At 42.6% G+C, this 24,821-nt stretch overlaps 1 protein-coding gene across 2 annotated transcripts in view; it reads right to left on the minus strand.

Annotated features, from left to right (window-relative positions):
* The window catches only part of NELL2 (neural EGFL like 2), a 537,087-nt gene that overhangs the window by 241,684 nt on the left and 270,582 nt on the right, over positions 1-24,821 (minus strand). For both annotated transcript variants that reach the window (XM_029616870.1, XM_029616869.1), the window contains exons 10-11: positions 18,902-18,993; positions 1,363-1,465 (exon numbers count right to left, since the gene is read on the minus strand). In XM_029616870.1, the coding sequence (XP_029472730.1) occupies positions 1,363-1,465; positions 18,902-18,993 (195 nt within the window). The remainder of the gene's footprint in view (positions 1-1,362; positions 1,466-18,901; positions 18,994-24,821) is intronic.

Genomic DNA, 24,821 nt, shown 5'->3' on the forward strand with positions numbered 1-24,821 from the left:
TATTGATCAGCTTGAGTTATCTATTAGCAAGGATGTTAGGAATCTTGGGGTGAGGTTTGATAATAAACCCTATATGATCCTTCAACAAAAACATTACAATCCTCATAGGACCTTTTCTTATTACTTTTCACTGAAAGATGCACACCTTATTTTGACATGTGAAAAGGCTTTTAGTTGTATCAGTTCTTATCTGTGGAGGTGTCTACCCTCTTGAGACTAGAGGTCAGTACAGGATTACCATGTATTTCAGAAAGCTGTAAAGCATGGTTATTTACTAAAGTATTTATTAACTGTCAGCAGTTATAGTTTGATGAGACTTTGATATGAAAAAATATGATTAGGATGCTGGATTATGATTTGTGGTTTTATTTTTAATTTTTTATCACTATATTCAAATTTAGATTTTTAAGTTAGATGTTCTGATTAGTGATATTTTCAATTATATATAATTTGATACTGCTTGGTGTGCATTATTTTTATATTTTTGTATCTCTCTTAATGCATTCAAGGCAATCAAGCATATAATTGAATTGAAATAAATGAGTTGTGATTTAAGAAAGTCAAGGACAGTTGAGTGATTGGCAGTTAATATTGAATGAAAAAAATATGTGCAGATTGCAGAGTCATGCATTTGGGCTAACAGAATTCAAGGGAGCAGTGAATGATTGGGTGAGAGGTAGAGTTGCCATCTGGCTCCAGAATTTACTACTCTGCATACAGGGACTTGTAGTTCTGCTTTTGTTAAGGAATGCAATAGAGAAATCAGAATCACATGTTCCAACATGCAATGGAGTAAAATCAAAAAAATATTTAGACAGTGTTGGAGCCACCAAACAAAATAGACTTGGGGTCATGGTATCATGACATCAAGATTTGTTTGGTCAGTTTCTCATGAACTCATTCCCCACTAGGGTTGCTGGCTCCAGATTTTCAGGACAGGTTGATCCGGTCCTGATTTTACTCCATTGCATGTTGGAACATGTGATTCTGATTTCTCTATTGCATTCCTTAACAAAAGCAGAACTACAAGTCCCTGTATGAAAAATGAAAGGAGGAAGATTAAAAGAGTTTAATCTTCCTCCTTTCATTTTTCAGCTCAGTGGAAACCTGGGCTGGAATTGAGTATCATGTGAACCAAATAACACACACCAAATAGCAATCATATATACTCTTTTACCACAGTAAATATGTATAAAACCCACTATTCAACCAATATTTGCCTTTCAAAACTGCTGGAGGTGAAATGACCCTAATTTGAGTAAATCACATAAAGCCAGAATAAGTGGGAACTTGCAAGGGCATTTGATGGGAAAAAAAAATGTTTTGTTGTTCTAGTTATGACACTTCTTAATTTTGCCTTACCTTTACAAACTTTGCAGCAGCTGTGAGTCCGGAACATTTGCAGGGATTCTGGACAATTTAAGGTTGGGCATTCTGAATTCACAACACGTTGCATTTTTCGGTCCTGTTGAAAAATGATCATTAAGAAAATAGGTTGAAAAATACAGCAAGCTGTGAGGAGGAGGCGAAAGAAGGAGGAAGAGAAAAAGGGAGTAAACTAGAAACACTATAGAAGGAATTTCAAAGGAGTTATGCACGTAAAAGTATCATACAGCATAGCAATTTTCAAAAGTCCATTTATGTGGTGTAAACCTTTTGGCAATTCAGCTCTGTGGAGTGAGTTTTCAAAGGAGCTAGGCCACGTAAAAGCAGCAATTATCAAAGAAGCCCATTTATACCCAGGGATGGTAACTTTCAAACTGGCGTGCGGGCACACATTTGTGCGCACGAGGTCAGTCTGCGCCCAGGGTTGCTTCCATGTTATAATATACATGCACATTGTTATAAAATAGTGCGATGCACGCACATGTGCACCAAATGTTAAGTAGTGCATGTATGTGTGGGCCAGTTCCATTTCTACAGCGTAAATCACGGGATTTTAAAAGGGGCGCATGCCCACGCCAGTCCCAGTTTACCAATTTGTCCTCCAGTCCACACAGTTAACAGATAGGTCTCCCATCCCCCCCCGGTTTGATAGCCTGTACACACTCCAGTTAGCTCAGATCTTTAAACCTCTCAGAAACGGCTCCATCCTTTTTTTTTTTTTTTTTTTTACTTTTGTGTCATCCATAGCAAAAGTAAAGTTACGCGGGAGGGGACCTCGGCGTGCACCAGGGTGCATAAGAATTTCTGTTTCTGCACACATTTCTGGTTCACAGCCTAAAATGTCCATGTACCACCTCTTTTTGAAAACTTTGGAGATGTGTGCGCCACAGGAGGTACGCGCATATCTGGGTGACTTTTAAAATCTGCTCGGTGTGCGCGAGCCTGACTTATTCATGCACCCCCTACGTGTGCTCGGCTTTTAAAATTCACCTTTTAGATGGAAACTTTCAAACCTGTGCGCCAGTGCACTTTGGGGCACGTGCATCTGCATGTGCCCAGATACACGGCCATTTTATAACCTGCATATGTATATACATCCATGTTATTAACTAGCCTGATCATTTGCACGCATGCGCACGATTTTAAGTGGCACCTGCCTGTGCACGTAAATCCCGCTTGTACCGCATAAGTTGGGCAATTTTTAAAGGAGGCTCGTGTCCACGCCATTGCCAGTTTCAGCAGTTTGTCCACCGGTTCGCCCAGTTAACAGCTAGATCCTCCAAATCCCCCTAGTTGCATAGCTGACGCTAGCCCCAGTTACCCCAGACCCTGAAAACCCCAAAGGTATGGCTGGTTACACCTCATCTCTAACAGAAGTAAATGCATGCGGAAGGGGATCTGAGAGTGCGACCGGGTGCGTAAGTAATGTATTTACATGCATTAAGCTTGGCCATGACCTGAAATGCCCATGTCTTGCCCTTTTTTTTGAAAACTTGAAATCTGTGCACAGCGCGAGATTGTGCGAGCCCGATTTGTGTGTATATCTCCCCATTTTGGCACTCACCCGGCTCTTAAAATCTACCTCAAAGTCCATTTACACACACAAAGCCCAACTTTATGAGCATAAATTCTTTTGAAAATTACCGCCCACCAGAGTGACTTCTTAAAGAATGGACTTATGTGGTCTTGAAAGTTCGTATACAAGATCATCTTTGAACAACTCTTATTTGAACAATTTTTATGGACATCCTGAAAACCTATCCAGATGTGGTGGCTCCAGTACAGGTCAAGAAGCCTTGAAATGGGAAAGTCCTAACAATTCCATACATTTAATGGAGATAAAATCAGGACAGGATTAACCAACTGGTAACCCTACAGTTTTTATACTTTCAGTGTTTTTAATGTTCTAGAATTACAAGTTAGACAACCTTTTTTCCTATATCTCTGTATACTTATTTGGTGCACAAGGCATTTTTCTCATCCTCAACTACTTTGACTTTGCTTTGGAGTCCACACCTCCTTTTTATGCATAGAAAAATTGCTTTCTTTAATAAGGTCAATAATCCTTGTGGATCCATGATCTTTGGAATCAAATCTTCCCTCCTAGCACTGGTTTCAGTCTTGACTAGAATCAGAACTGTAGTGAATAGTATTTTACCAAATATTTTCAGCAGATAGAATTCTATGATATAATTTTATAATTGACCACTGAAACTTAAAGGTGTATTTTCCTGGCATCCACACTTAAGTTTCTGGGTCTCTTAACCACTTACTGTCATGGTATTGTGAAAAATTGCACAGACAACAAGTTCAATAGTACAGCTGCCAAGTTTGCTTTTAATCAAAATTAATATTTGTGCTATCCTATTGATGCATGAAAAAATTATCAGCCTATAGAAACTGGGGATGTGCTTTTAAACGCCAGACAATGTCAATGACATCGTCTTTCGTTTCCTGTCGTTTAAAAAAAGAAAATGACAGAAAATAAAATTTCATGGGTTTTTTTTCTATTGCTTTTTGTGTTCACTATTTGTGCTATTCAGAAATAGTGTGCACTATCGGAGCGGGTGCACTATTTGTTAATAATGCACATTATTTTCGAATAGGGTGCACTCCTGCCAAATAGTACACATGAAAGTGAAGTTTAAAAGCTTGAGATGCACCAAAATTAGGGGATGCGTGAATACGTTGGGCCAGCGCGCTGAGTGGATTTTTAAAGCCGCCCGGATATACGCATACTTGCCACTGCGTGCACATACAAAAAGGGGGAGGGCGTGGGTGGGGTCTGGGCAGGGCATGGACATTCCTGGATCTTAACTTGAAATTAGCGCGGAAATACTTGTGTTCACCGGGTTCCCCCTGCCGCGTAACTTTACTTCTTCTATGGATGACTTGTAAGTTGCAGAACAAAAAATTCTAGGCAGATCAGCAAAGTTTTAAAGGCTGGGAGTAACAGGGGAGAAGGGAAGCTATTAAACTAGGGGGCTTTGGAAGTCCTATCCCGTACCTGGCACCAGCAGAAGCACACATTTTATTTTAATTTCTTTTACTGATATTATACATGCAGCCAGAAAGTTAATGTGACAATTCATTGTTGAGCTTCTATTACCTTTTCTTTTTATTTTAAGAAAATCACATTTCTGCAATTATTTACAAAAATGTATAATGAAACCAGAGTATAATATACAAAAATAGAATGACATGAAGGCAGTGCTATACAGTACCATGGGGAAAATCAAAACAAGGTTGTCAAAGTTGAACAAAAAGGATATTTTTTGGCAACCACAATGAAAGATTTAATATAAAACGCCAATATAGTTGGCCAAGTATACTTTTATGTTCATGGACAGACCTTTACAGGCCTTATTCAGCAGAATATTGATACTTTCTGCCAAGCTCTGGAATCTCCTGGTGCTTCTATGATTCACTGCTTATGGATATTAACTCTGATGAATTATATTCAGCTGTTCTATCTCTACACCTTTTTCTACAGATATCTATTCATCTCCATTACTGATATCCATTACACTTCACAGATTATGCTCAGCAAGTACATTAATAGCATTCTATGTGGGTGGCCTAACATAAAATTATAGGTTTAATTTCATACAAATAATTCTGAGAAGGCCACACAGCTAGCATTACCTATTTGGATAGAACAAAAAAGTAAACTCAAGAATGTCATGCCTTCAAATGTAATCATATCCCAAGGTCAGATAGAATTTTTGGTAGTGCCAATTGTAAGTATTTTGTGGTAGACTTGTTACAAAGTTTTATCTATGTATCCATCTAGATAAATAGGAACAGACCGGTTTTCTTCCTAAATAAGAATAGATAAACAGAGTAGTACTTTTTCAATAATATTTGATGATTTATGTGGGTTGAAAATGCAGAACTAAAATATCACGTACTACATAATCCTGTGCAAATTGTGTTCAATATAAAACAGAGTGAAATATCAGTATTAAATGTACTAAGGAAATTACAGCTCAGATTTTCAAAGGCCTGCATGCGTAAAAATTGGGTTTACATGCATGGCCGGGCCTTGAACGTGCCGCATGGCCTGGCCGTGCTCGTAAACCCTGGTATGCGCACAAGTGCCGGGCCCTGAAAAATGGGTGGGGGGGGGGGGGGGGGGTCTGGATGGAGAGGGGACGGGGCAGGACAGAGGCCGGCCGGGACAGCGGCCATTAACCACTGTCCTGGGGAAGCGCACACTGGCAGCTGGCTGGCGCGCGGAAATTACTTCTGCTCCAGAGGCACAGTAAGTAGTGAAATAAAAGAATTTGGGGCTAGGTAGGGGTTAGGGGTTGGGGTGGACAGGGGAAAGGGAAGGAAGATTAGACAGGGGAGTAGGGAAGGGAGTAGTGGGGGAGGCCCGATTGCGTCGCTGCACGTATTTACCGATAATTTGCCCCCCTGCACTTGCTGCCTGCACATGCGCATGTAGATTTTATAGTGTGGCACACATGTGCACATGGCCATTAGATTTTATAACATGTGTGCGCTGGCACGGAAAAATGCAAGAAGCAGGAAGAGGTAGTGTTAGTGCCTAGAAGGAAGGAGGAGAGAGCTAAGAAAAGGGAAAAAAAATTCTCCAGTTCCTAAAAATGTTTGGTTGGCACTTAGGTATTTTTCTATACTTGCCTATGGCCCTCAGGAACAGCTGCAGGCCGAGCAAGTTAGAGTTAGGTCTGCGGCAGGGTGGGAGGAGTGTGGGGGAAGTAGCGTGTCAGACCATCTGTATATATGAAGGGGGAAAGGAGAAAGAAAGGGTTAGGTCTGCGGCAGGGTGGGAGTAAAGCAGGAGAAGTAGAGTGTAAGATTGTCTGCATATGTGATGGAGGAGAGGAGAAAGAAAGTGTGCAGAAAAATACATGGTGTGGGGATCGGGGGAGGGTGGCACATCAACAAATTGCACCAGAACAGACTGTCAATTGTGAAAAATAGGCTTAGGACATAAGGAGGTTCATGTTCAAAAGAATTTAGCCAACTAACTCAGAAGTTAGCCAGCTAAATGAATATTTGGACGTTTATCCAACTAAGGGGGTCATTTTTTAAAGCTAGCGCATGCGAAAAGGGATGATAGCTAAAAAGGGGCGGAGTCGTGGTGGCATCAGCCCCGGAAGAGGAGGAGTTGGGGCGGACGCCGTGAAGACAGCGTGGACAGCGAAAAGGTAAGGAGCCTTTTCGCTGCCCATTTCGCGCCCAATAGCACCACTTATATGATGGTGCTATTGGGTGCGAAAGCAGGCAGCATCGCACCGCAGAGGTGCGATCGCTGCCGGCTTTCACAGACCTGCCCCCAGTTTCACCCTCCCGCCCCCTGTTCTGCACGATTCACAATGCCGCAGTGTTTTAGAAAATATAGGCCTAAATTCTAGCTGCAAGTTAAGGGTGTTCTGGGAGCGTAACTGGGAGGAATTGAATTAACCAGCTATCTCCAATATTCAGAGTTAACCGGATAACTTAGCCATCTAAGGGGGTCATTTTTTAAAGCTAGCGCACGCGAAAAGGGATGTTTTGCACGTGAAAAGTCCCTTTTTGCGTGTGATAGCTAAAAGGAGCGGAGTCGGGGCGGTGTCTGCTCCGGAAGAGGAGAAGTTGGGGTGCACGCCACAAAGACAACGTGGATGGCGAAAAGGTAAGGAGCCTTTTTGTTGCCCATTTTGTGCCCAATAGCACCACCTTTTTTGATGGCACTTAGGGATGTGCATCAGGGACAGATTCGTCCCATTCGGTATTCATATTCGTGGGGAGTCAAATCCGTTGCATCCATTCTCGGGGGACCCCGATCTGTTCATTAGTTATGTATGTATTTCTTTCCCCAAAAAATCCCCATCCCAACCCTTTAAATTTTAACTACAACCCCACACCCTCCTGACCCCCCAAGACTTACCAAAAGTTCCTGGTGGTCCCGAGGGGGTCCTGGCATGATCTCCTGCACTCGGGCTGTCGGCTGCTGGTATTCAAAATGGCGCAGATAGCCTTTGCCCTCACTATGTCACAGGGGCTACCGGTGCCATTGGTCGGCCCCTGTCACATGGTAGGAGCAATGGACGGCCAGCGCCACTCCTGACCACCCCCCCCCCCCAAGACTTGCCAAAAGTGCCTGGTGGTCCAGAGGGGGTCCTGGAGCCATACGGGGGGGGGGGGGCAATGGATGGCCGACACCATCTTGTGCTCCTACCATGTGACAGGGGCTGACCAATGGTACTGGTAACCCCTGTGACATAGTAAGGGCAAAGGCTATCAGCACCATTTTGAATACTGGCAGCCGAAGGCCCGAGTGCAGGAGATCGCTCCAGGACCCCGCTGGACCACCAGGGACTTTTGGTAGGTCTTGGGTGGGTCAGGAGGGTGGGGGGTTTATTCGTTAGATACGTTGAATTCATGGGGGTTCGCCATACGTTTCATGACCCCACGAATACAACGAATAGGGAAATATACATTGCGGATTGCCAATACATCAAAAACGAATGCCCACCCCTAATGGCATTATTGGGTACAAAAGCCAGCAGCGATTGCACCACAGACATGCGATCGCTGTCAGCTTTTGCAGGCTCGCCCCCGGCTTTGCCCCCCCCCCCCCTCCCCCATTAGCGCGCCATTCAGGGAGCCCTGCAACATTGGTAAATCTAGGCCTTAGTCTGTTTGGGCCAAAAACTTGTCCTAAAGTTAGCTGGTTATAGTTAGCTGGCCAACTTTACGATAGCCAGCTACATATTCAATAGTGCAGCTACAACTTCTGAATATACCTCCAAAGTTATCCAGATACGTAGAATATAAATAAGTTGCCTGAAAAGTGGAATACAAAAAAATAAAAAAGATGGGAGAAGAATTATGCCAGAGAGATGACTTGTTCCCAGGTGGGGATAAACTTTACCAAACTTGAAAGGTCTCAGCTCTGGGTCACAAATGCACATTGCCGCCTATGGGAATGTGTGTTGCCACAGCTGGAATGTAGATGATTTCCTGGCTGCAGCAACATAAGGGTAGATTTTTAAAGCCCTGTGTGCCGGCGCGCCTATTTTGCATAGGCCGCCGGCGCACGCAAAGCCCCGGGATGCGCGTATATCCCGGGGCTTCGTAAAAGGGCAAGAGGGGGCATGTCCAGGGGCTGTTGGTAGGCCGGGGGGGTGTCCGGGGCGGGTCTGGGGTCAGGGGGCAGTCCGGGGTGGGTTCGGGGGCATGGCAATGGTTCGGGGGAGGGCCGGGAGGGCGGTCCCGAGTCCCCCGGCACTGCGGCCTGTGCCGGGGGATGCTGAGGCGGCGCGCACAAGTTACGCCTGCCTTGCGCGCCGACCCCGGATTTTATAAGATACGCGTGGCTACGCGCATATCTTATAAAATCCGCCGTACTTTTTTAAGATCTACCTCATACTGTATGTTCCTGGCATGGCCACAGGATTGATTAAATCCCATGGGAAATTACCCACATTAAAATGTGTTAATTCACTGTTTTAACACAGATTAGTAAATAGGCCCCTTAGTCCTTTACATCTTTTACAAATATAACAATAATAATTAAGAAAATTCATCCTGCCCTGCCCTGCCTCCCTGAAGACCCGGAGGCCCTACCACGAACTCCCTCTCGCATCTGGTGACTTCACTTCATTTTTGCTTATTTTTTTTTCCCTCTGTTCTGCTATTTTTTTTCTTTTTCCTTCCACAGACCCAGCTCGCTGCTGGTCCCGGAAGTAGGACATGGGTCCCTCCCCTTCCGCCACCGCCACCGACGTGCTCGACGTCAGGGACGCCCCGAAGGAGGATACAAGGGCCCCCCCTAGATGAGTCGTGCCCTGCCCTGCCTCCCTGAAGACCCGGAGGCCCTACCCCGAACTCCCTCTCGCATCTGGAGACTTCACCTCATTTTTGTTTATTTTATTTTTTTCCCTCTGCTCTGCTATTTTTTTTCTTTTTTCCTTCCACAGACCCAGCTCGCTGGCGGTCCCGGAAGTAGGACCTGGGCCCCTCCCCTTCCGCCGACGATGTGCTCGATGTTGGGGACGCCCCGAGGGAGGATAAAAGGGCCCCCCGAGACCGGAAGTGTCGCACGCCGGCGTCGCGTGCCAAAGGAGTGTGACAAAGGGGCATGCCCCTTTGTACGTCCCTTCGTACGCCACTGAGAAGCCCTGGGACGGAGAACGAGCAAAGAACAAACCCAGACTGGACAAACATGGAGAGAAACTATGAAAGAAAAGAATCAGAAATTTATACGATCACAACGTGCCTAAACAAAGGTAAATATGGAGATAACTACATAAAGACACATAAGAACAAACACATAACAAACAGGAAAAACAAAATTACTCAAAACACAGCAACCTCATAAGAATAAATAGAACCAAAATCTCAACCAGTCTTCTATCAAGCAACATATTAATGCTAACCTACGTGTTAGTTAATGCCCAATCCATCACAAAAAAATTCCCAATCATTACAGATTTGCTCTATGACACAAAACCGAACTTCATTGCAATTACCGAATCCTGGTTAAAGCAGACGGACACAGTTTTAAAAATCAAATCGCACACAAGAACTATGATGTTTTTTCAATACCCAGACTAAATAGAGAGAGAGGAGACTCATACCCATAGCACCAGCTAGAAACCATGAAATTGCCCTCTTTGACACAATGAACTTACAAATTTACCTAATATACTGCCCACCAAGTTTACTTGAACTAAACATATCCCCTCTAATTGAATTCTTAACAACACATGTAAATACTGCAAAACCCACCACTATAATAGGAGATTTCAACATTCACATAGACACAAAACCCCTATCGAACATGTGCCAAACACTGCTAGATGTTATGACAGCACTTGGATTCACTCTAATGACTGATAAGCCCACACACAGAGCTGGACACTCTCTCGATCTTTCTTTCATTATCCAAACCACCTAGAACACATCAAAACTGACTACACACCCATCCCTGGTCAGATCACTTCCTCATTCAATCCTCGATTAAATACACTGAACCAAAAACTCAAGAAAAAAGACCCCCACTAAATTTAAATACCGCCCACCATATGACTTAGAAACCCTGAAAGACAAACTAGAAGAAAATCTAACAAAATTAGACTTCACCAACTGCAGCTCCGCGACCACAACATGGATGCAGACAAGAAGAAAACTGGCCGAGGAAATAAACCCAATAAAATATATCAATATCAAAGATACCCAACAAACTAACCCTTGGCATAATGAAAAGATACAATAGTCAAGAGACAACTAAGGAAAAAAGAAAAAGAATGGAGAAAAATAAAACTACCGAAAACCTAACAAAACAGAAAACACTTAGCATGTTATAAACAAATAATTCTCAACACGAAGAAACAGTTCTATAGCTTAAAATAGAAAAACATGCAAACAACCCAACAACATTATTTTCCATAGTAAGAAACCTCACCAATGACAGTTCCGAATCTCCACAAGACCTTCCAGAAAATAGATGCAATGAGATTGCAATGTTTTTTAGCGATAAAATCAAAAATCTAAAAGCAAAAATCCCAAATACAGCAAAACATGTAATTAAAATGAAGGAAAGAGATGTTATGCAATGGTCAACCTTCAATGAAGTATCAGAAATGGAAATTGAAACTATGCTAAAAAAACTTAATCCTGCACCCCATGCACTTGACACAATTACAACTGCAGACATAAAAAAAGTAGTGAACACTGTATCACCAACACTGGCAAAGATCGTTAATCTATCCCTAGAGGAAGGATCCATGCCTGACGCACTAAAAGGAGCTATCGTAAAACCTATTTTAAAAAAGAAAAACAGTGACCCACTGAACCTGAGTAACTACAGACCAGTATCAACCTACTTAATCGCAAAGTTAATAGAAAAAACTACACAAAGCAACTAGCAGAACACCTAGATAACAATAACATCCTTTATCCATCACAACATGGCTTTCGAAAACACTATAGCACAGAGACACTTCTGCTTGCACTTACAGATAACATCATGAGGGGATTTGATAAGGTAAACATTACATTCTAGTGATGCTTGACCTGTCAGCAGCATTTGACACTGTAAATCATGACATACTCTTAAATAGACTAGAAGAAATAGGCTTAAACAACAAAACTATCAAGTGGTTCAGATCATATCTCAATGACAGATATTTTCAGGTACAATTAAAGACGCTATATCAAAAAAAATAAACCTTCAAACAGGAGTACCCCAAGGATCTGCCTCTCTCCGCAACACTTTTCAACATATACTTACTACCACTATGCCACCTGCTAGCTGGTCTGGGAATCACACACTATATATACGCTGATGATATCCAATTAATTTTACCCATTGACGATACAATTGAGAAAACATTAAACTTAGCCAACATGTATCTAGATATCATCAAACAGCTACTAAACCAAATGGAATTAGTAATTAATATAGAGAAGACAGAATTCTTACATTTAGAGAGAAAAAATGGAAATCAAACATAGTCCAATCACACTAAAAAACAATCAACAAATAATACTTGCAGAAAAAGTACGGAATCTAAGAGTAATAATTGACCCCGAACTAAGCTTAAAACAACACATATCTCTAAAAGTAAGAGAAGGATACGCTAAACTCATGGTCCTCAGGAGACTTAAACCACTTCTTACAACGGCCAACTTTCAATCGGTACCACAAGCATTAATATTTGCGAGCACTGATTATTGTAATAATCTGCTAAAACCTGGATCGGCGCGCGCAAGGCTATGGATTTTGTATAGCTACTAGGTCCTCACTAAGGGGGTCATTTTTCAAAAATGCGGTAAGGCGTTTTTGCATGCGATAGGCCTTTAACGCATGCGAAAACGTGTTTACCGCATGCGATCGCACCATATCGTATGGTGCGATGCAATTTCTAAAAATAGGAGGAGTTAGGGGCGGAGAGTGGGCTGGGCTGTCTGCGAAGAGCTATCGCACAGCCATAATGCAGATTTTAACTACACCTCTTTCAAATGCGTTAGGCAGTGACCATGTGCTGAGGTTTCATTGCCATTTGTGATGTGTCCTGTAAAGCTTATTTCAGACGATTTGAAGGAGAGAGAGAGAGAGAGAGAGAGAGAGAGAGATGGGCAAGGTTCTCTCCACCTAGCTTGATGTTACCCAGGTAGAGAGTCCATAAAGCTAGGTGGAGAGAACCTTGCCCAAATCTCATCTTGGAGTGAGTTTCCTCACTCCGAAGGCCAGCAAATCTTCACAAGAGACCACTGTTCTGTTCGTAGGTGTCACGTAGCATGTCAAAGTGGCCCCTAACACCCTACACACTTACCTAATCCCCACCTCGAGTTACTAGGTGGGCCTACCCTAGGGATACAAATACCTGCCTATGGGCCATGCTATTATGGCCTCTCTCTCTCTCTCTCTCTCTCTCTCTCTCTCTCTCTCTCTCTCCCTCCCCATGTGTCTGGGATCATTGAAAAACTGGTCCCCCCAGTGGTTGAATGCAGGAAATACATCAGGTTTGGCACTTATCACAGAATCTGAAATGGTATTGCAATGTGCACTAACTTAGCTCTTCGCACAGGTAATAATTGTGATAAATATATTAGCATAAAACACGCCCCTTTTGCCATCGGATGCGGTACTTACCGCATTTTGATAAATCCAGGCCTAAGACCATTACAGGTTCTGCAAAACTCAGCTGCAAGAGTTTTAACTGGCAAAAGCAAAAGAACACATCACCGAAACACTGGCTGAACTACATTGGCTTCCCATTGAACAAAGAAACAATACAAAACACTGTGCACCATACATAAGTTAATACATAACAAACATGCAGACTGGTTAAATACAGCCCTACGTGTACACATCCCTAACAGAAACCTAAGGTCAGCAAACAAAGCACTCCTAACCATTCCATCAGTCAAAACTGCAAGACTAACACAGGTATGAGAGAGAGAGTACTATCGCTTTCAGGACCCATACTATGGAACTCCATGCCCCTAGATTTAAGACTACAAAGAGACAGCAAACCTTAAGAAAAAGTTTAAAAACCTGGCTCTTTAAACAAGCTTTTCAGAAAGAGAAGGGAGAGAAACCAGGGACAGGCAAAGCACGATCAATAGAACATCCACACACACTGCTGTATTCACTAAGGGGCGGATTTTAAAAGGCGCGCGAATAGCCTACTTTTGTTTGCGCTCCAGGCGCAAACAAAAGTATGCTGGATTTTAGTAGATACGCGCGGAGCCGCGCGTATCTGCTAAAAACCTGGATCGGCGCGCGCAAGGCTATGGATTTTGTATAGCCGGCGCGCGCCGCCGCGCAGCCTACCCCCGTTCCCTCCAAGGCCGCTCCGAAATCGGAGCGGCCTCGGAGGGAACTTTCCTTTGCCCTCCCCTCACCTTCCCCTCCCTTCCCCTACCTAACCCATCCGCCCGGCCCTGTCTAAACCCCCCCCTTACCTTTGTCGGGGGATTTACGCCTCCCGGAGGGAGGCGTAAATCCCCGCGCCAGCGGGCCTCCTGCGTGCCGGCCGCGACCTGGGGGCGGGTACGGAGGGCGCAGCCACGCCCCCGGACCGCCCCGGGCCGTAGCCATGCCCCCGTACCCGCCCCCAAAACACTGCCGACATGCCCCCGAAACGCCGCGACGACCGGGCCGCCCCCCCACACGCCCCCTCGGAGAACCCCGGGACTTACGCGAGTCCCGGGCTCTGCGCGCGCCGGAGGCCTATGTAAAATAGGCTTCCGGCGCGCAGGGCCCTGCTCGCGTAAATCCGCCCGGTTTTGGGCGGATTTACGCGAGCAGGGCTCTGAAAATCCGCCCCTAAGTGTGTAGTCTTTAAAGGACAAGTCACAATTTTAAAGTTAATTCTGTAATAAAACCGAGATAGAGACATGGACATGATTAATTACATTTAACATTATTGATAACTAACTATGTTACTGAACCTTATGGCACTCTTGTTAATGTGCAAATTACAGTATCATTAATTTTATGTGCCTAAATGTAAACCGTTGTGACGGTCTCCTCCAAACGACGGTATAGAAAAGATTTAAAAAAAATAAAAATAAATCCTGCTGTTTGACTAAATCATTTTCACTAACAAAATTGTTCTCTAATCCTTAAAGTTTGGCTATAATTATATTGCGGCCCCTTTCTGGTCTCCAAGTAAAGACAGACAGGATCACTGCGAGCAACTTAAAGACTTAGAGGTCAATATTCAGTAAGCTGACAAGTGGACAAGTTATCTGCCTACAGCTAGCCAGATAACTTGTCCCAGATATTCAGTGTGAAAAATGTCCTACTGAATATCCACAATTAAAGTTATCCTGCCACTTTTATCCAGATAGTTTTAAACATAAGCAGATATCTTTTGAATATCACTGCTTAGGTTTAAAATTATCCAACCTCTTGTGGCTGCATAACTTTTGCCTTAACTAGCTATATTCAAAAGTATATAGCTGGTTAAGCAAAGCTACAGGATTAAAAAAAAATAAAAAGAAGGTTGCTAGCCCTGCCTGATCTCGAAATGCAAAGATGAGTCTTGTGGTCAGAGTTTGGATAGTTGAGGACTATCCAGTCTTTTGTAATGAGTGTCACATTTATTTACTTCTTTATTTGAGTGTTTTATATTCTGGCGTTCCATGTGAGAATCACTAGATCATGACCGTGTACAGGGTAGACACTCACAAACATAGGATGAATTACAAAGGTAGGCAGGTACACAGGTAAACAAGGATAACATTCTAAATCTAAGGTGTACTTTAAGACAGACACCATAAAAAGTAATCGTAGCCAGATTATAGGGGGAGAGGGTGAGAGAAGGGGGGGGGGGTATTGTTCAGGGCACATTTCGGTTATCTTTGTCAGGGTGAATTGGAAAGTATGATTATCTACTTATTGGTGAGAGGTTTTATGAGTGCACCCAGTGCAAAGAGCTCCTGGCTCTCAGAGAAGGAGTCCAATCTCTGGAAGGCAGACCTGAAGGAGCTGAGGCAGGCAGAAAGGTATAAAGAGGAGATCTTCAGGGACTTAGTAGAGCAGTCCCAATTCTAATCAAGCAGCCCTTGTGCTGCTTTGGTTCAGCAAGGTTACCTGGAAGGTGGCCAATGTGATGCTGAATTTTAAAATGGCTCCAAGACTGATTCAAGACACTATAGACTAGTAAGATTGACATATGTGCCAAGCAAAATAGTAGAAGCCATTCTTAAAAACAAAATCACTGGTCATATAAATAGATATGGCTTAATTGGAAAGAGTCTACATGGTTTTAGCATGGGAAAGTCTTGCCTTACTAATCTTTTAGATTTTTTTGAAGATGTAAACAAACTTAGATAAAAGAGAGCCAACTCATATAGGGCCGGATTTTAAGAGGTACGCCCGATTTTATAACATGTGCGCACAGCCGTGTGCATGTTATAAAATCCGGGGTCTGCACGCGCAAGGAGGTGCCCACTTGTGCACCTTGACACGCTGAGCCCTAGGGGAGCCCCAATGGCTTTCCCTGTTCCCTCCGAGGCCGCTCCAAAATCGGAGCGGCTTCAGAGGGAACTTTCCTTCTGCCCCCCTCCCCACCTTCCCCTCGCTTCCCCCACCTAACCCGCCCCTGAGCCCTACCTAACCCCCCCCCCCCATACCTTTGTTTTGCAAGTTGTGCCTGCCTCTGGGCAGGCGTAGGTTGCGCGCACTGGTGAAGTGCCGGCGTGTGATCTCCTGGCCTAGAGGCCCTACGGAGGCCTCTGGCCATGCCCCCGCCCCGGACTGGTGGGAGAATGGCTTGGAATGGAGTCCTAGGGCATCTTTTCAGACTTAAGAGGCAGAGCAGCAGGGTTGTTGGGCTCTAGCCCCTCCCAACCAGGCAATCTGCAGTGAGGAGGTAGAGAGAGGATGAACCTGGAGCAGAAACTGCAAAGTCAGGCTGCTCCTTAATCTAGCCCCTCCCCTTTCCCCTATCTCCCCTTTGTTGTTCTCCCCTTTCCTCTAGAGACCTTGGGCCCTAGAACCACTGGGGGATTCATGGGGGGTGGGGGGTGGCAGCTTGGAATGTAGGACCAGGATACCGAGGGCAGGCAGGAAGAAGACGAGGGTAGTGAGAGGGCTCCTCTCTCTTTACTCTCCTCTTCCTCCGCCTCCTCCATTCCCAGCCCAAGCAGTGCTCGACCTTCCAGTTGTCCTTCACCCACCAGTGCTCATCTAGTTGGGGATGGATAATCATTGGGATAAGAAGGAAGTGGAAGAGTGTTCATGTGTGTGTGTGTGTGTGTGTGTGTATGTGTATTTGGGGGGAGGGGAGAGAGAGTTCATGCCAGCCCTGGCCCCATCCCCTCACACAGGTCACATCAGGATCTGCACCACCTCCTCTTCCCCCATTCTACAGTTTCTACTTCCTTTTGTCTACAAATTAAGCCCTGGAAAAAGGATATTTGATCACTCAAAGGAGGCTGATTTCAACAATGCACACAGCAGCATACCAGACAGCTTGATAATTTGCATCAGGAGTCAATTTTCAAAATTATTTAATCACCTAACTATGGAGTCACTCTTAACTATGCAGTTAGAAGCTAGATCTATCACTTAAAAACTTTCTTCTGCCAAGCAGCTAACTGATACTGCCTATTTTCATGCAGCTGTTATATTTAGTCACTTTTAAAAGTAGGAGTTCCCAGTGGTGTATTAGCAGAGGAGAAGCTTTAGCTGGCAAACTGGTATTTTCAGTACTAGCTGGTTAAGTTTGTAGGTTGTTTGAGCACACAAATAGCAGGCACAAATTTACATGGAGCCTTACAAAGCTGTAATATTTTACAACATGAGAGTGAAATATTGTGGGACCAGCAGTTTTCGCTGTGATTTTTAATTGTGGATAAAAATCCAGAGTAAGCAACTACCTCAGTAAAATGGCAAAAACTGTGTCTTCATAGACCATGTGGCCCAAAAATGACCTCCCTATCACGAAAGTGACAAAATCCCCTTCAGGGGTCTTGGGACCCTCCCACCCACTCCTCCACCACCTGTCTAGGCAGCCCATGTAAAAATATAGTGGAAAAAAAAGATATTAAAAACTTGTGCAGGGATGCCCCTCCCCATTTCCCTCCCCCTTTGAAGAAAAAACACCTTCTAAGGTTCAAACCCCTTCTAGTCCTCTGATTCACCTGCCCAACCTCGAGATTGCCTCTCCTTCATGAAGTACACAGGGTCCCTGAGCCTAGGGGCTCTCACCCTGACTCTTCTGCCATCAAATAAATCCCTGGAAGCTAAGGTGACCCCCTACCCTAGCCAATTCCTCCAGAAGCTCTCTTGAAGTCCCTGGTAGTCTAGAGGTGGCCTGAAGAGACCCCTATCTCCAGGCCGATCCATGCCATTTTACAAAATGCTGCTGGGGCAAAGGCAAGTTGGTGCATTTTGGAAAATGGCATCAACTGGCCTGGAGCTAGGGGACATTATGGACCATCCCAGGCTACCAGGGACTTCAGGTTAAGGTATGGGGGAAGGGGGCACTCTGGCCCATCAGGTATTTATTTAATGGAAGGATGGGGGATTTGGGTGGTACTAGAACCCAGGAACTAGATGAACTTTATGGGGGGATTTGAACCCTAGAGGGTGTTTTTCTTTCAAAGAGAGGGGTTTGGGTAGGCAGTGAAGCATCACCATGCAAGTTTTTTTTAAATCTATTTTTTTCATTATTTTTGTTTTTATAAGGGACAGTCTTGACAGGCTACAGAGGTGAGTGAGTTTTCTCCTAAGACCCCAGAGGTGATTTTGTCAATTTTGAGGGGAGATTTCGAGTTATATGGCCCATTAAGAAGCATTGGGATGCACATTAGTATCCAAATGGCCCCAGGATGTTTTATCTGTACCTTTTGAAAAAGCGCAAAAATAAGATATGGCTGGCTTTTTGGAAGCCAGATCTGTTACTTTATTTGCATAAAACTACCTATGTAAGAGTTACTTTGCATGGATTTGCAAAATTTATGCATGCAAATCATATGCATTGCAGCTTATTGGATGGGGTGGGTTTGAGATCTAAATCTCGCTGCAATGTGGCTATATCTTGCAATAAACAGCATTTATTATGCATTAATGCTGTTTTACGTGCATTATAGCCATATTCTAGCTCAGGAAATCTAGGCCTTAGTCAGCTATTTTAGTTGATACCAACAAAGTTTAAGCAAATTTTCAAGTACATCGTAGGTAGCTCTGGATAGGTTGCAGCTGAAAATGCACTTAAATCTGGCTCTAAGCTAGCACCAACACCAAACAAATATAAAACGCCATGTTCCCAAAAATAAACCCCGTCTTTCGTGGGTCTAGGCTCAAGTGATTAGACTGATGTACATATCTCACCATGGAGTTACACCTTTCTAATGTTTTCTTTTTTTTTTTTTGAGGGGGTAGGAGTTGGCCAGTTTGAGAAGCAGAGCTTGGCTTATTTCCCAAGTCCAGGTCTCCCACTTGCCTGCAAGTAACACTACCACCAAGCCATTGAGCCGGCCCCAGTTTATGAAATGTATAAATTGTTGAAAAGAATATAAAGAAAGATGCCTTTACCTGACATTCATAAAGAATACAAGCTCCAGAGCTTGAATACATGGCTTCCCTTTCTCCGTCTAAATATGTTTTGCTCCTGAAGATACATATTGCTGTCAAAGAAACCAAACATCTAGTAAGAATAGCTTTCCACATTAAATACACTGAATTGCATCGATGCATTTTTCAGTTTAATTCATATGTCTAGAAAAAAAAAAAATCCAGGCCCACAGAAAATAGCTTATTTTAAATGAAAGAAAACAGTAATAGTTTCCATGCGATTTTTAAAAATTAAACAAAGTAATTAGATGCTGCATAGCTACATTAGAAAATACTTGAATATTTAATCATTTATTACTGAGATGCATATCGTGGTTTAGCAAAATTAGTTACACAGCTGATTTTATCATTGCTTTTTCTGAATAATGAATGCAATCATGTTCTCATGGTATTTTGTTTTTAATTACTCCAGGTGTGTTGTACTGGAACTCCATAATTTACCTTCTCATCAATCACGTCTTTCTATAAATTACTGGAACTGCAGAAATGCAGCTGCCTAACACCTGATCTGTCTTTTTCCCCCACAGGTGAGGGAATCCAATAAGAAAGGAAGTACTGCTGTATCATCCCATGGTACATGCCACAAGTCATAATGCAAGGGGCTGGCATAATCCAGTGATACTTGTTAGAAGTATTGCTAAAAACACATTATGTCAAATGTTTTAGATTTCACAGCACATTTCTTTGGTTTATTTTCAGCTCAAGTAAACTGTAGTGTTGCTCTTGGCTGGGATCCAAGTGCTAGGTCTGAGCTATGAGCTGAAGACAGACGCTTCTTGGACTTGTTGGATGAGATTGTGAATCTGTATAATACGGAGGCGTTAACGCCCTGCCCCCCGCCCCCCATTGAGAACACAATGATGTAATGATCATGAGCAAAACCGGAGGATTAAAACTCCTGCAATAATCCCCCCCCAAATCATTTCTATAGGTCATATTACTACCAAAAGAGTCAGGCCAGGTAATGCGTGTCATTTTATACCAATGCTCACTACACCAGTATTGAGGATTGCTTTGGCAGGTTACTCAGTTGCGAGCACTTCACATATCAATCTAGGCAACTGAGTAACCTGCAAAGCAATCCTCAATACTGGTGTAGTGAGCATTGATGTAAAATGACACGCATTACCTGTTCTGATATACATATTGCTAAGAAGTATAAAACATGACTTACAAGGAACCAGGTGTTGAATGTGATATGGAACTATCCTAGGGGTGTTAAATGAAGTTGCATCGTTAACATGTATAAACCCTTTTTCAAGCAGTTAACATGTGTTAATAGCTTTGTTAACCTTGCAATAGCTCTAATGTGAAATCTATGCTAATGAGATAATGAGATGCTAAACTATGCAAAATAACTCATTACTTTTTAGTGCAGTGAAAACATATGCACACAAAATGCTTCACAGATGCATTAATGTAAAAAAACTAAAAGATACCTTGGGAAGGTATAGTTTTTATAAAACTGTCCATATGTATGTGTGTATTTTACTGTCTTCCTTATTTGCATCTCATTAGCATTGACCATTAATACACATAATAAATGCCACATAAATGTGCATCAACATCAGTTAGTAACACTTTGGTGCATTGACTTACTTTGTATTTACTAGAGTTAGAATGCCATACCGTATATTCAGAAATGAGATAATGTTTGCTCACTTTTCAGTAAAATCAAATTTTCAAGATTCTAAGATAGCATAAAAAAGTTTACCAGATAGTATTGTAATTTAAAAAAATCACACACTGATTATATATATATTTAAACTGAACATCCATTTATTACTTTCTTTGTGGGCATTAACAACATTTTCAACAACCTACTTTTTTGCAAATATTTTCTTCATGCACAAAGTATAATAAAACTTAATGTTGAATTTGGTTTGTTTAATGAACCATAGTATGACGGCCTTTGGAAACTGTCTCAGTGGTGCACAGTACATGGTCACCCACTGCTAGAGTATGTGTCAGTGACTGTGGTAAATTTTCAAAGCAATCTAGTTCCCTAATTAGAGGGAGTTAGATGACTAAATTAAAAGCTCTGAAAATTTACTGCTGTTCAGAGTTTAAATATACTGCATCTATCTAATTTAACTTGGCTACTATATATATGGCTGTTTGAATTCTGAACACTTCTGGGAGCAGGGCTGAGTCGGAGGGGAAGGAACCTGGCTAGCTAATGCTAATTTTGATTGAGAGCAAGCAAAGTTAAGAAGCTACCCCTAAGAACATGGACAGCAGGTTTGAGGCTTAATTTAGCCACAACATCTCCTTTTGGCGCAGAAGGTGATACTCTCTCAGAGAAGTTCTGTAAGCCCTGTTGTCTCACCCCCCTCTCAGCCAGTTTCCCACTCTTGTTAACCCCCCCCCCCCCAACCCCAATCACCAAAGCATTATTCCCTCTCTTCTCACCTAGAGTCTGAACTTACAAAGAAAATTCCCCACCGCATCATTTCCCCAGAACCATATCTATGCTATGGTAAAAGTGGCTTTGGTATTGCCACTGCCCAAATGGCAACCGCTGGCATGCCACATGAATAACTGATCTACAGCTGAGGCCAGGTGATAAAGCAGGAGTGCAAATGCTGCGGTTAGGTCAGCAAAAACTAATATTCCTGAGCCTCCTCCCTTCTTCATTTGACAGTACAGATCCTCTAACAGTGAAATGAGTAATAATTCTGTGTGATGCCCTTTTCAGAATCCAAATTGGCAGTTCATCTAATAATCCTTCCATTTCAAGATCATCGTTTAACTGTCACAATGCACTCTTTTCATGTATTTTTGCCAGGGTAGGGGTAAGTTAGAAACTGGACGAAAGTTTGACAGAAATCCAGCAGGATCTCCTCATTTTTATGAACTGGTCTAACTGTGGCCAGTTTCAAACTATCAGGGATGATACCAGAGCTCAAGGAAGAGTTTACTAAATTCCTTATGATACTAAAAGTAATAACTCTCATCCTTTTAAATATATCTAAAAGGGCACAAATCTAACAAAGAATTTGAGGAGCACAACCTGGTTAAATATTATCTCAATTTCTTGAATCATTACTAGAGAGAATTCGGTCCACTTTGGGGTCATGTGACCATCAGAAAATACAGCATCCTGAACAGCTGTCATCAAAAATAAATGAAACTGAATATCATTGATCCTATCCTCAAAATATACCGCCAGTTTATCACAATCTGGATATAAAGATAAATCATCCTGAGGTTTAGCTAATAATGTTTTCTTGGTGCAAAATTCAAGAGGCTGATTAAGCGATTTACCAAGTTTATTCACATACTCCCTTTTACACTAACTATTTACACAGTAATCCCATACATTTTTCTTTGTAATCTTGCAGTATTTAAGTCATTTTTCTTTCCTTCATTTTAGTTTCACCTTTCTACTCAGAGCCAATCACTGGTGCACCATTGTGCTCTTTTCTTTGCTCCCTTATTCTGACCCTCCCTTTTAGGTTCAAGTGAGTCATATGTCTCCGTCAAACTTTCATTCCAGACATTCACCAACCCTTCAATAGAATCACAATCCCAACATATGTTTGCGGTTCTATTCTGCCATTCAGTTTTAAAACTATCAATATCTATATTTGAGTGAACTGTTTTTGTGTGCTTCACCGATACATCATTCCTGCCTGCAAGCATGACACTAAGGGGGTCATTTCCTAAGAATTTTTCCCATAGACACAGAATGGGAGAAAAGCCTTAGTAAATCCAGCCCTAAATGAAATAAAACGATGATCCAAAGGTCTTCAAATGTCTTTAGATTTGTCAACATCCTTGCATATCCAGATGGACTTATGAGTAGATCCAAAATATTACCCACTTTATGAACTAATTGGACACAAATTACTATTTGTTTTTTTTGTTTTTTTAGTGATTATTGAAGAACTATTGGAAAAGGTTGGCCTTTTTGTGGATGATAAACTCTGCAAGAGTGTAGAAACTCTGGAACATGTGGAAAACATGAGGAGAGATCTAATGAAGCTTGAAAAATGGTCTAGAGTTTGCCAGCCAAGATATCATGCTAAAAAGGCAGGGTCATATAATTCGCTCTGCTAAAACCTAACAGTGTGAATTTTAAAAAGCCCAGCACATGCATCACTTGGGAGATGTGTACAGAAGTTGGGCTTGCGCACACCGACCAGATTTTAAAAACTGCCAGAGGCACATGCATCTCCCGCTGTACACACACCTCACTCAATGTAAAAAAAGGGGAATGGTCTGGGCAGGGCATGGGCATTTTGGGACGTGGCCAAGAGATATACACGTAAATACTTATGTGTCCTGGTATGCACCCAGATCCTCTGCTGTGTAAGTTTACTTCTGCTATGGAAGAGGTTGTAACTATAAAAAAAATAAAAATAAAAAAATCTGCCATTTCGGAGGGGTTGAAAGTATCTGGGGTAACAGGGGGGAAGCACAGGCTACTAAACCAAGGAGGTTTGGAGGATCTAGCTCAACACTGGGTGAACTGGTGGTATGAACTGGTGAAACTGGACATGGTGTGGATGTGCACCATTTTAAAAATACCCTGACTTATGCACTTGGGTGCATACACACTTAAAATTGTGCATACATGTGCACATGCCCAGGTTTTGTTTTGTTTTTTATAATGTTTTCACATATGTGCATGCAAGTTATAAAATGGCCACATATCTGGGCACATGCTGGCATTCATGCGCCAAAGGTCACCCAAGCACTGGTTTGAAAGTTACCATCTAAGGGAGTAGTACAGTATGGGGTGGTGAAATTTTTGTATGCATGAAACAAGAGTGGGATTTGGAGGTGATTGTAACTGATGGTCTTAAGGTGGCCAAACAGGTAGATAGACAACAAGCTCCTCCAGGGAAAAGAGGTGATAGTACAAATATCTAAGCCTTTAGCGAGATCTCATTTGGAATATACTGTGTATAATTTTAGAAACTGCATCTTCAAAAGCATATAAACTGAACAGAGTTGGTCAAGTGGGCAACTACTAAAATGGTCAATGATCTTCATAATAAGGTATATGGGGGCAGACAAAAACTCTAAACATACATATATATATATACACACCCTTGTCTTGCCCTTTGGCTTTATTACTCCTACTTACATGCATCCATTATATGTTTTGTTGCAAGACCTTGGAATTGAATTCAAAATGTATGTTGTTTGCAGTTGTTACTGATATATCTGCAACATTATCTCTAGTATATCATGTTATAGAAACCATTAAACACTGGGGGGTAGATATTCAAAGCTGGCTATGTACTAACCTACAAGGTCATTCATCAAATTGCAATGAGCCGCATCACAATTTGGAGATTCAAATTAAGGAAAGGGAAGGAATTTGGGTGGGGTTTAGGAGTGGTTAAGAAAATTTAGGGGCCTGTAGCGCTGTGGGCTATAATGTATCGCACATTATCATCCTCATTAGCGCCGGAAATAGCTACAGGAAATATGAGGAATATAAATAAATTAATGTAAATAAAGAAATATGAAAGAGTCATTTAAATACCTCCAAGTAATAAATGCATAGGAGGACAGACCTCTTTCAGTGGAAAAGAGGCTCTGAATGAGGGGTCATGGAATAAGGGTGAAAGGGGGTAGATTCAGGAGCAGTGGCATGTGGTGATATTTATAGTTGGGGATTCATTCTCGCTCCCTCAGCCCCCTTTTCCAGTTACAACTCCCCCCAACTCCCGAGTCACCAACAATCTTGCTCCCTCTATTCCCTCTACTCTCCCATATCCCCATACCCATCCCTTCAGCAGTCTTATGTTCTCTGTCCCCTTTTCCCAACATACAAAAGACAGCTGGAACCTTTATGGCAGTACATTTTTTGTAATATGCTTTGACTGTGGGCTTGGCCTTCAGAAAGTCATGAACAAACAATTAC

This window comes from Rhinatrema bivittatum, chromosome 9, assembly GCF_901001135.1.
Source record: "Rhinatrema bivittatum chromosome 9, aRhiBiv1.1, whole genome shotgun sequence".
NCBI lineage: Eukaryota > Metazoa > Chordata > Amphibia > Gymnophiona > Rhinatrematidae > Rhinatrema > Rhinatrema bivittatum.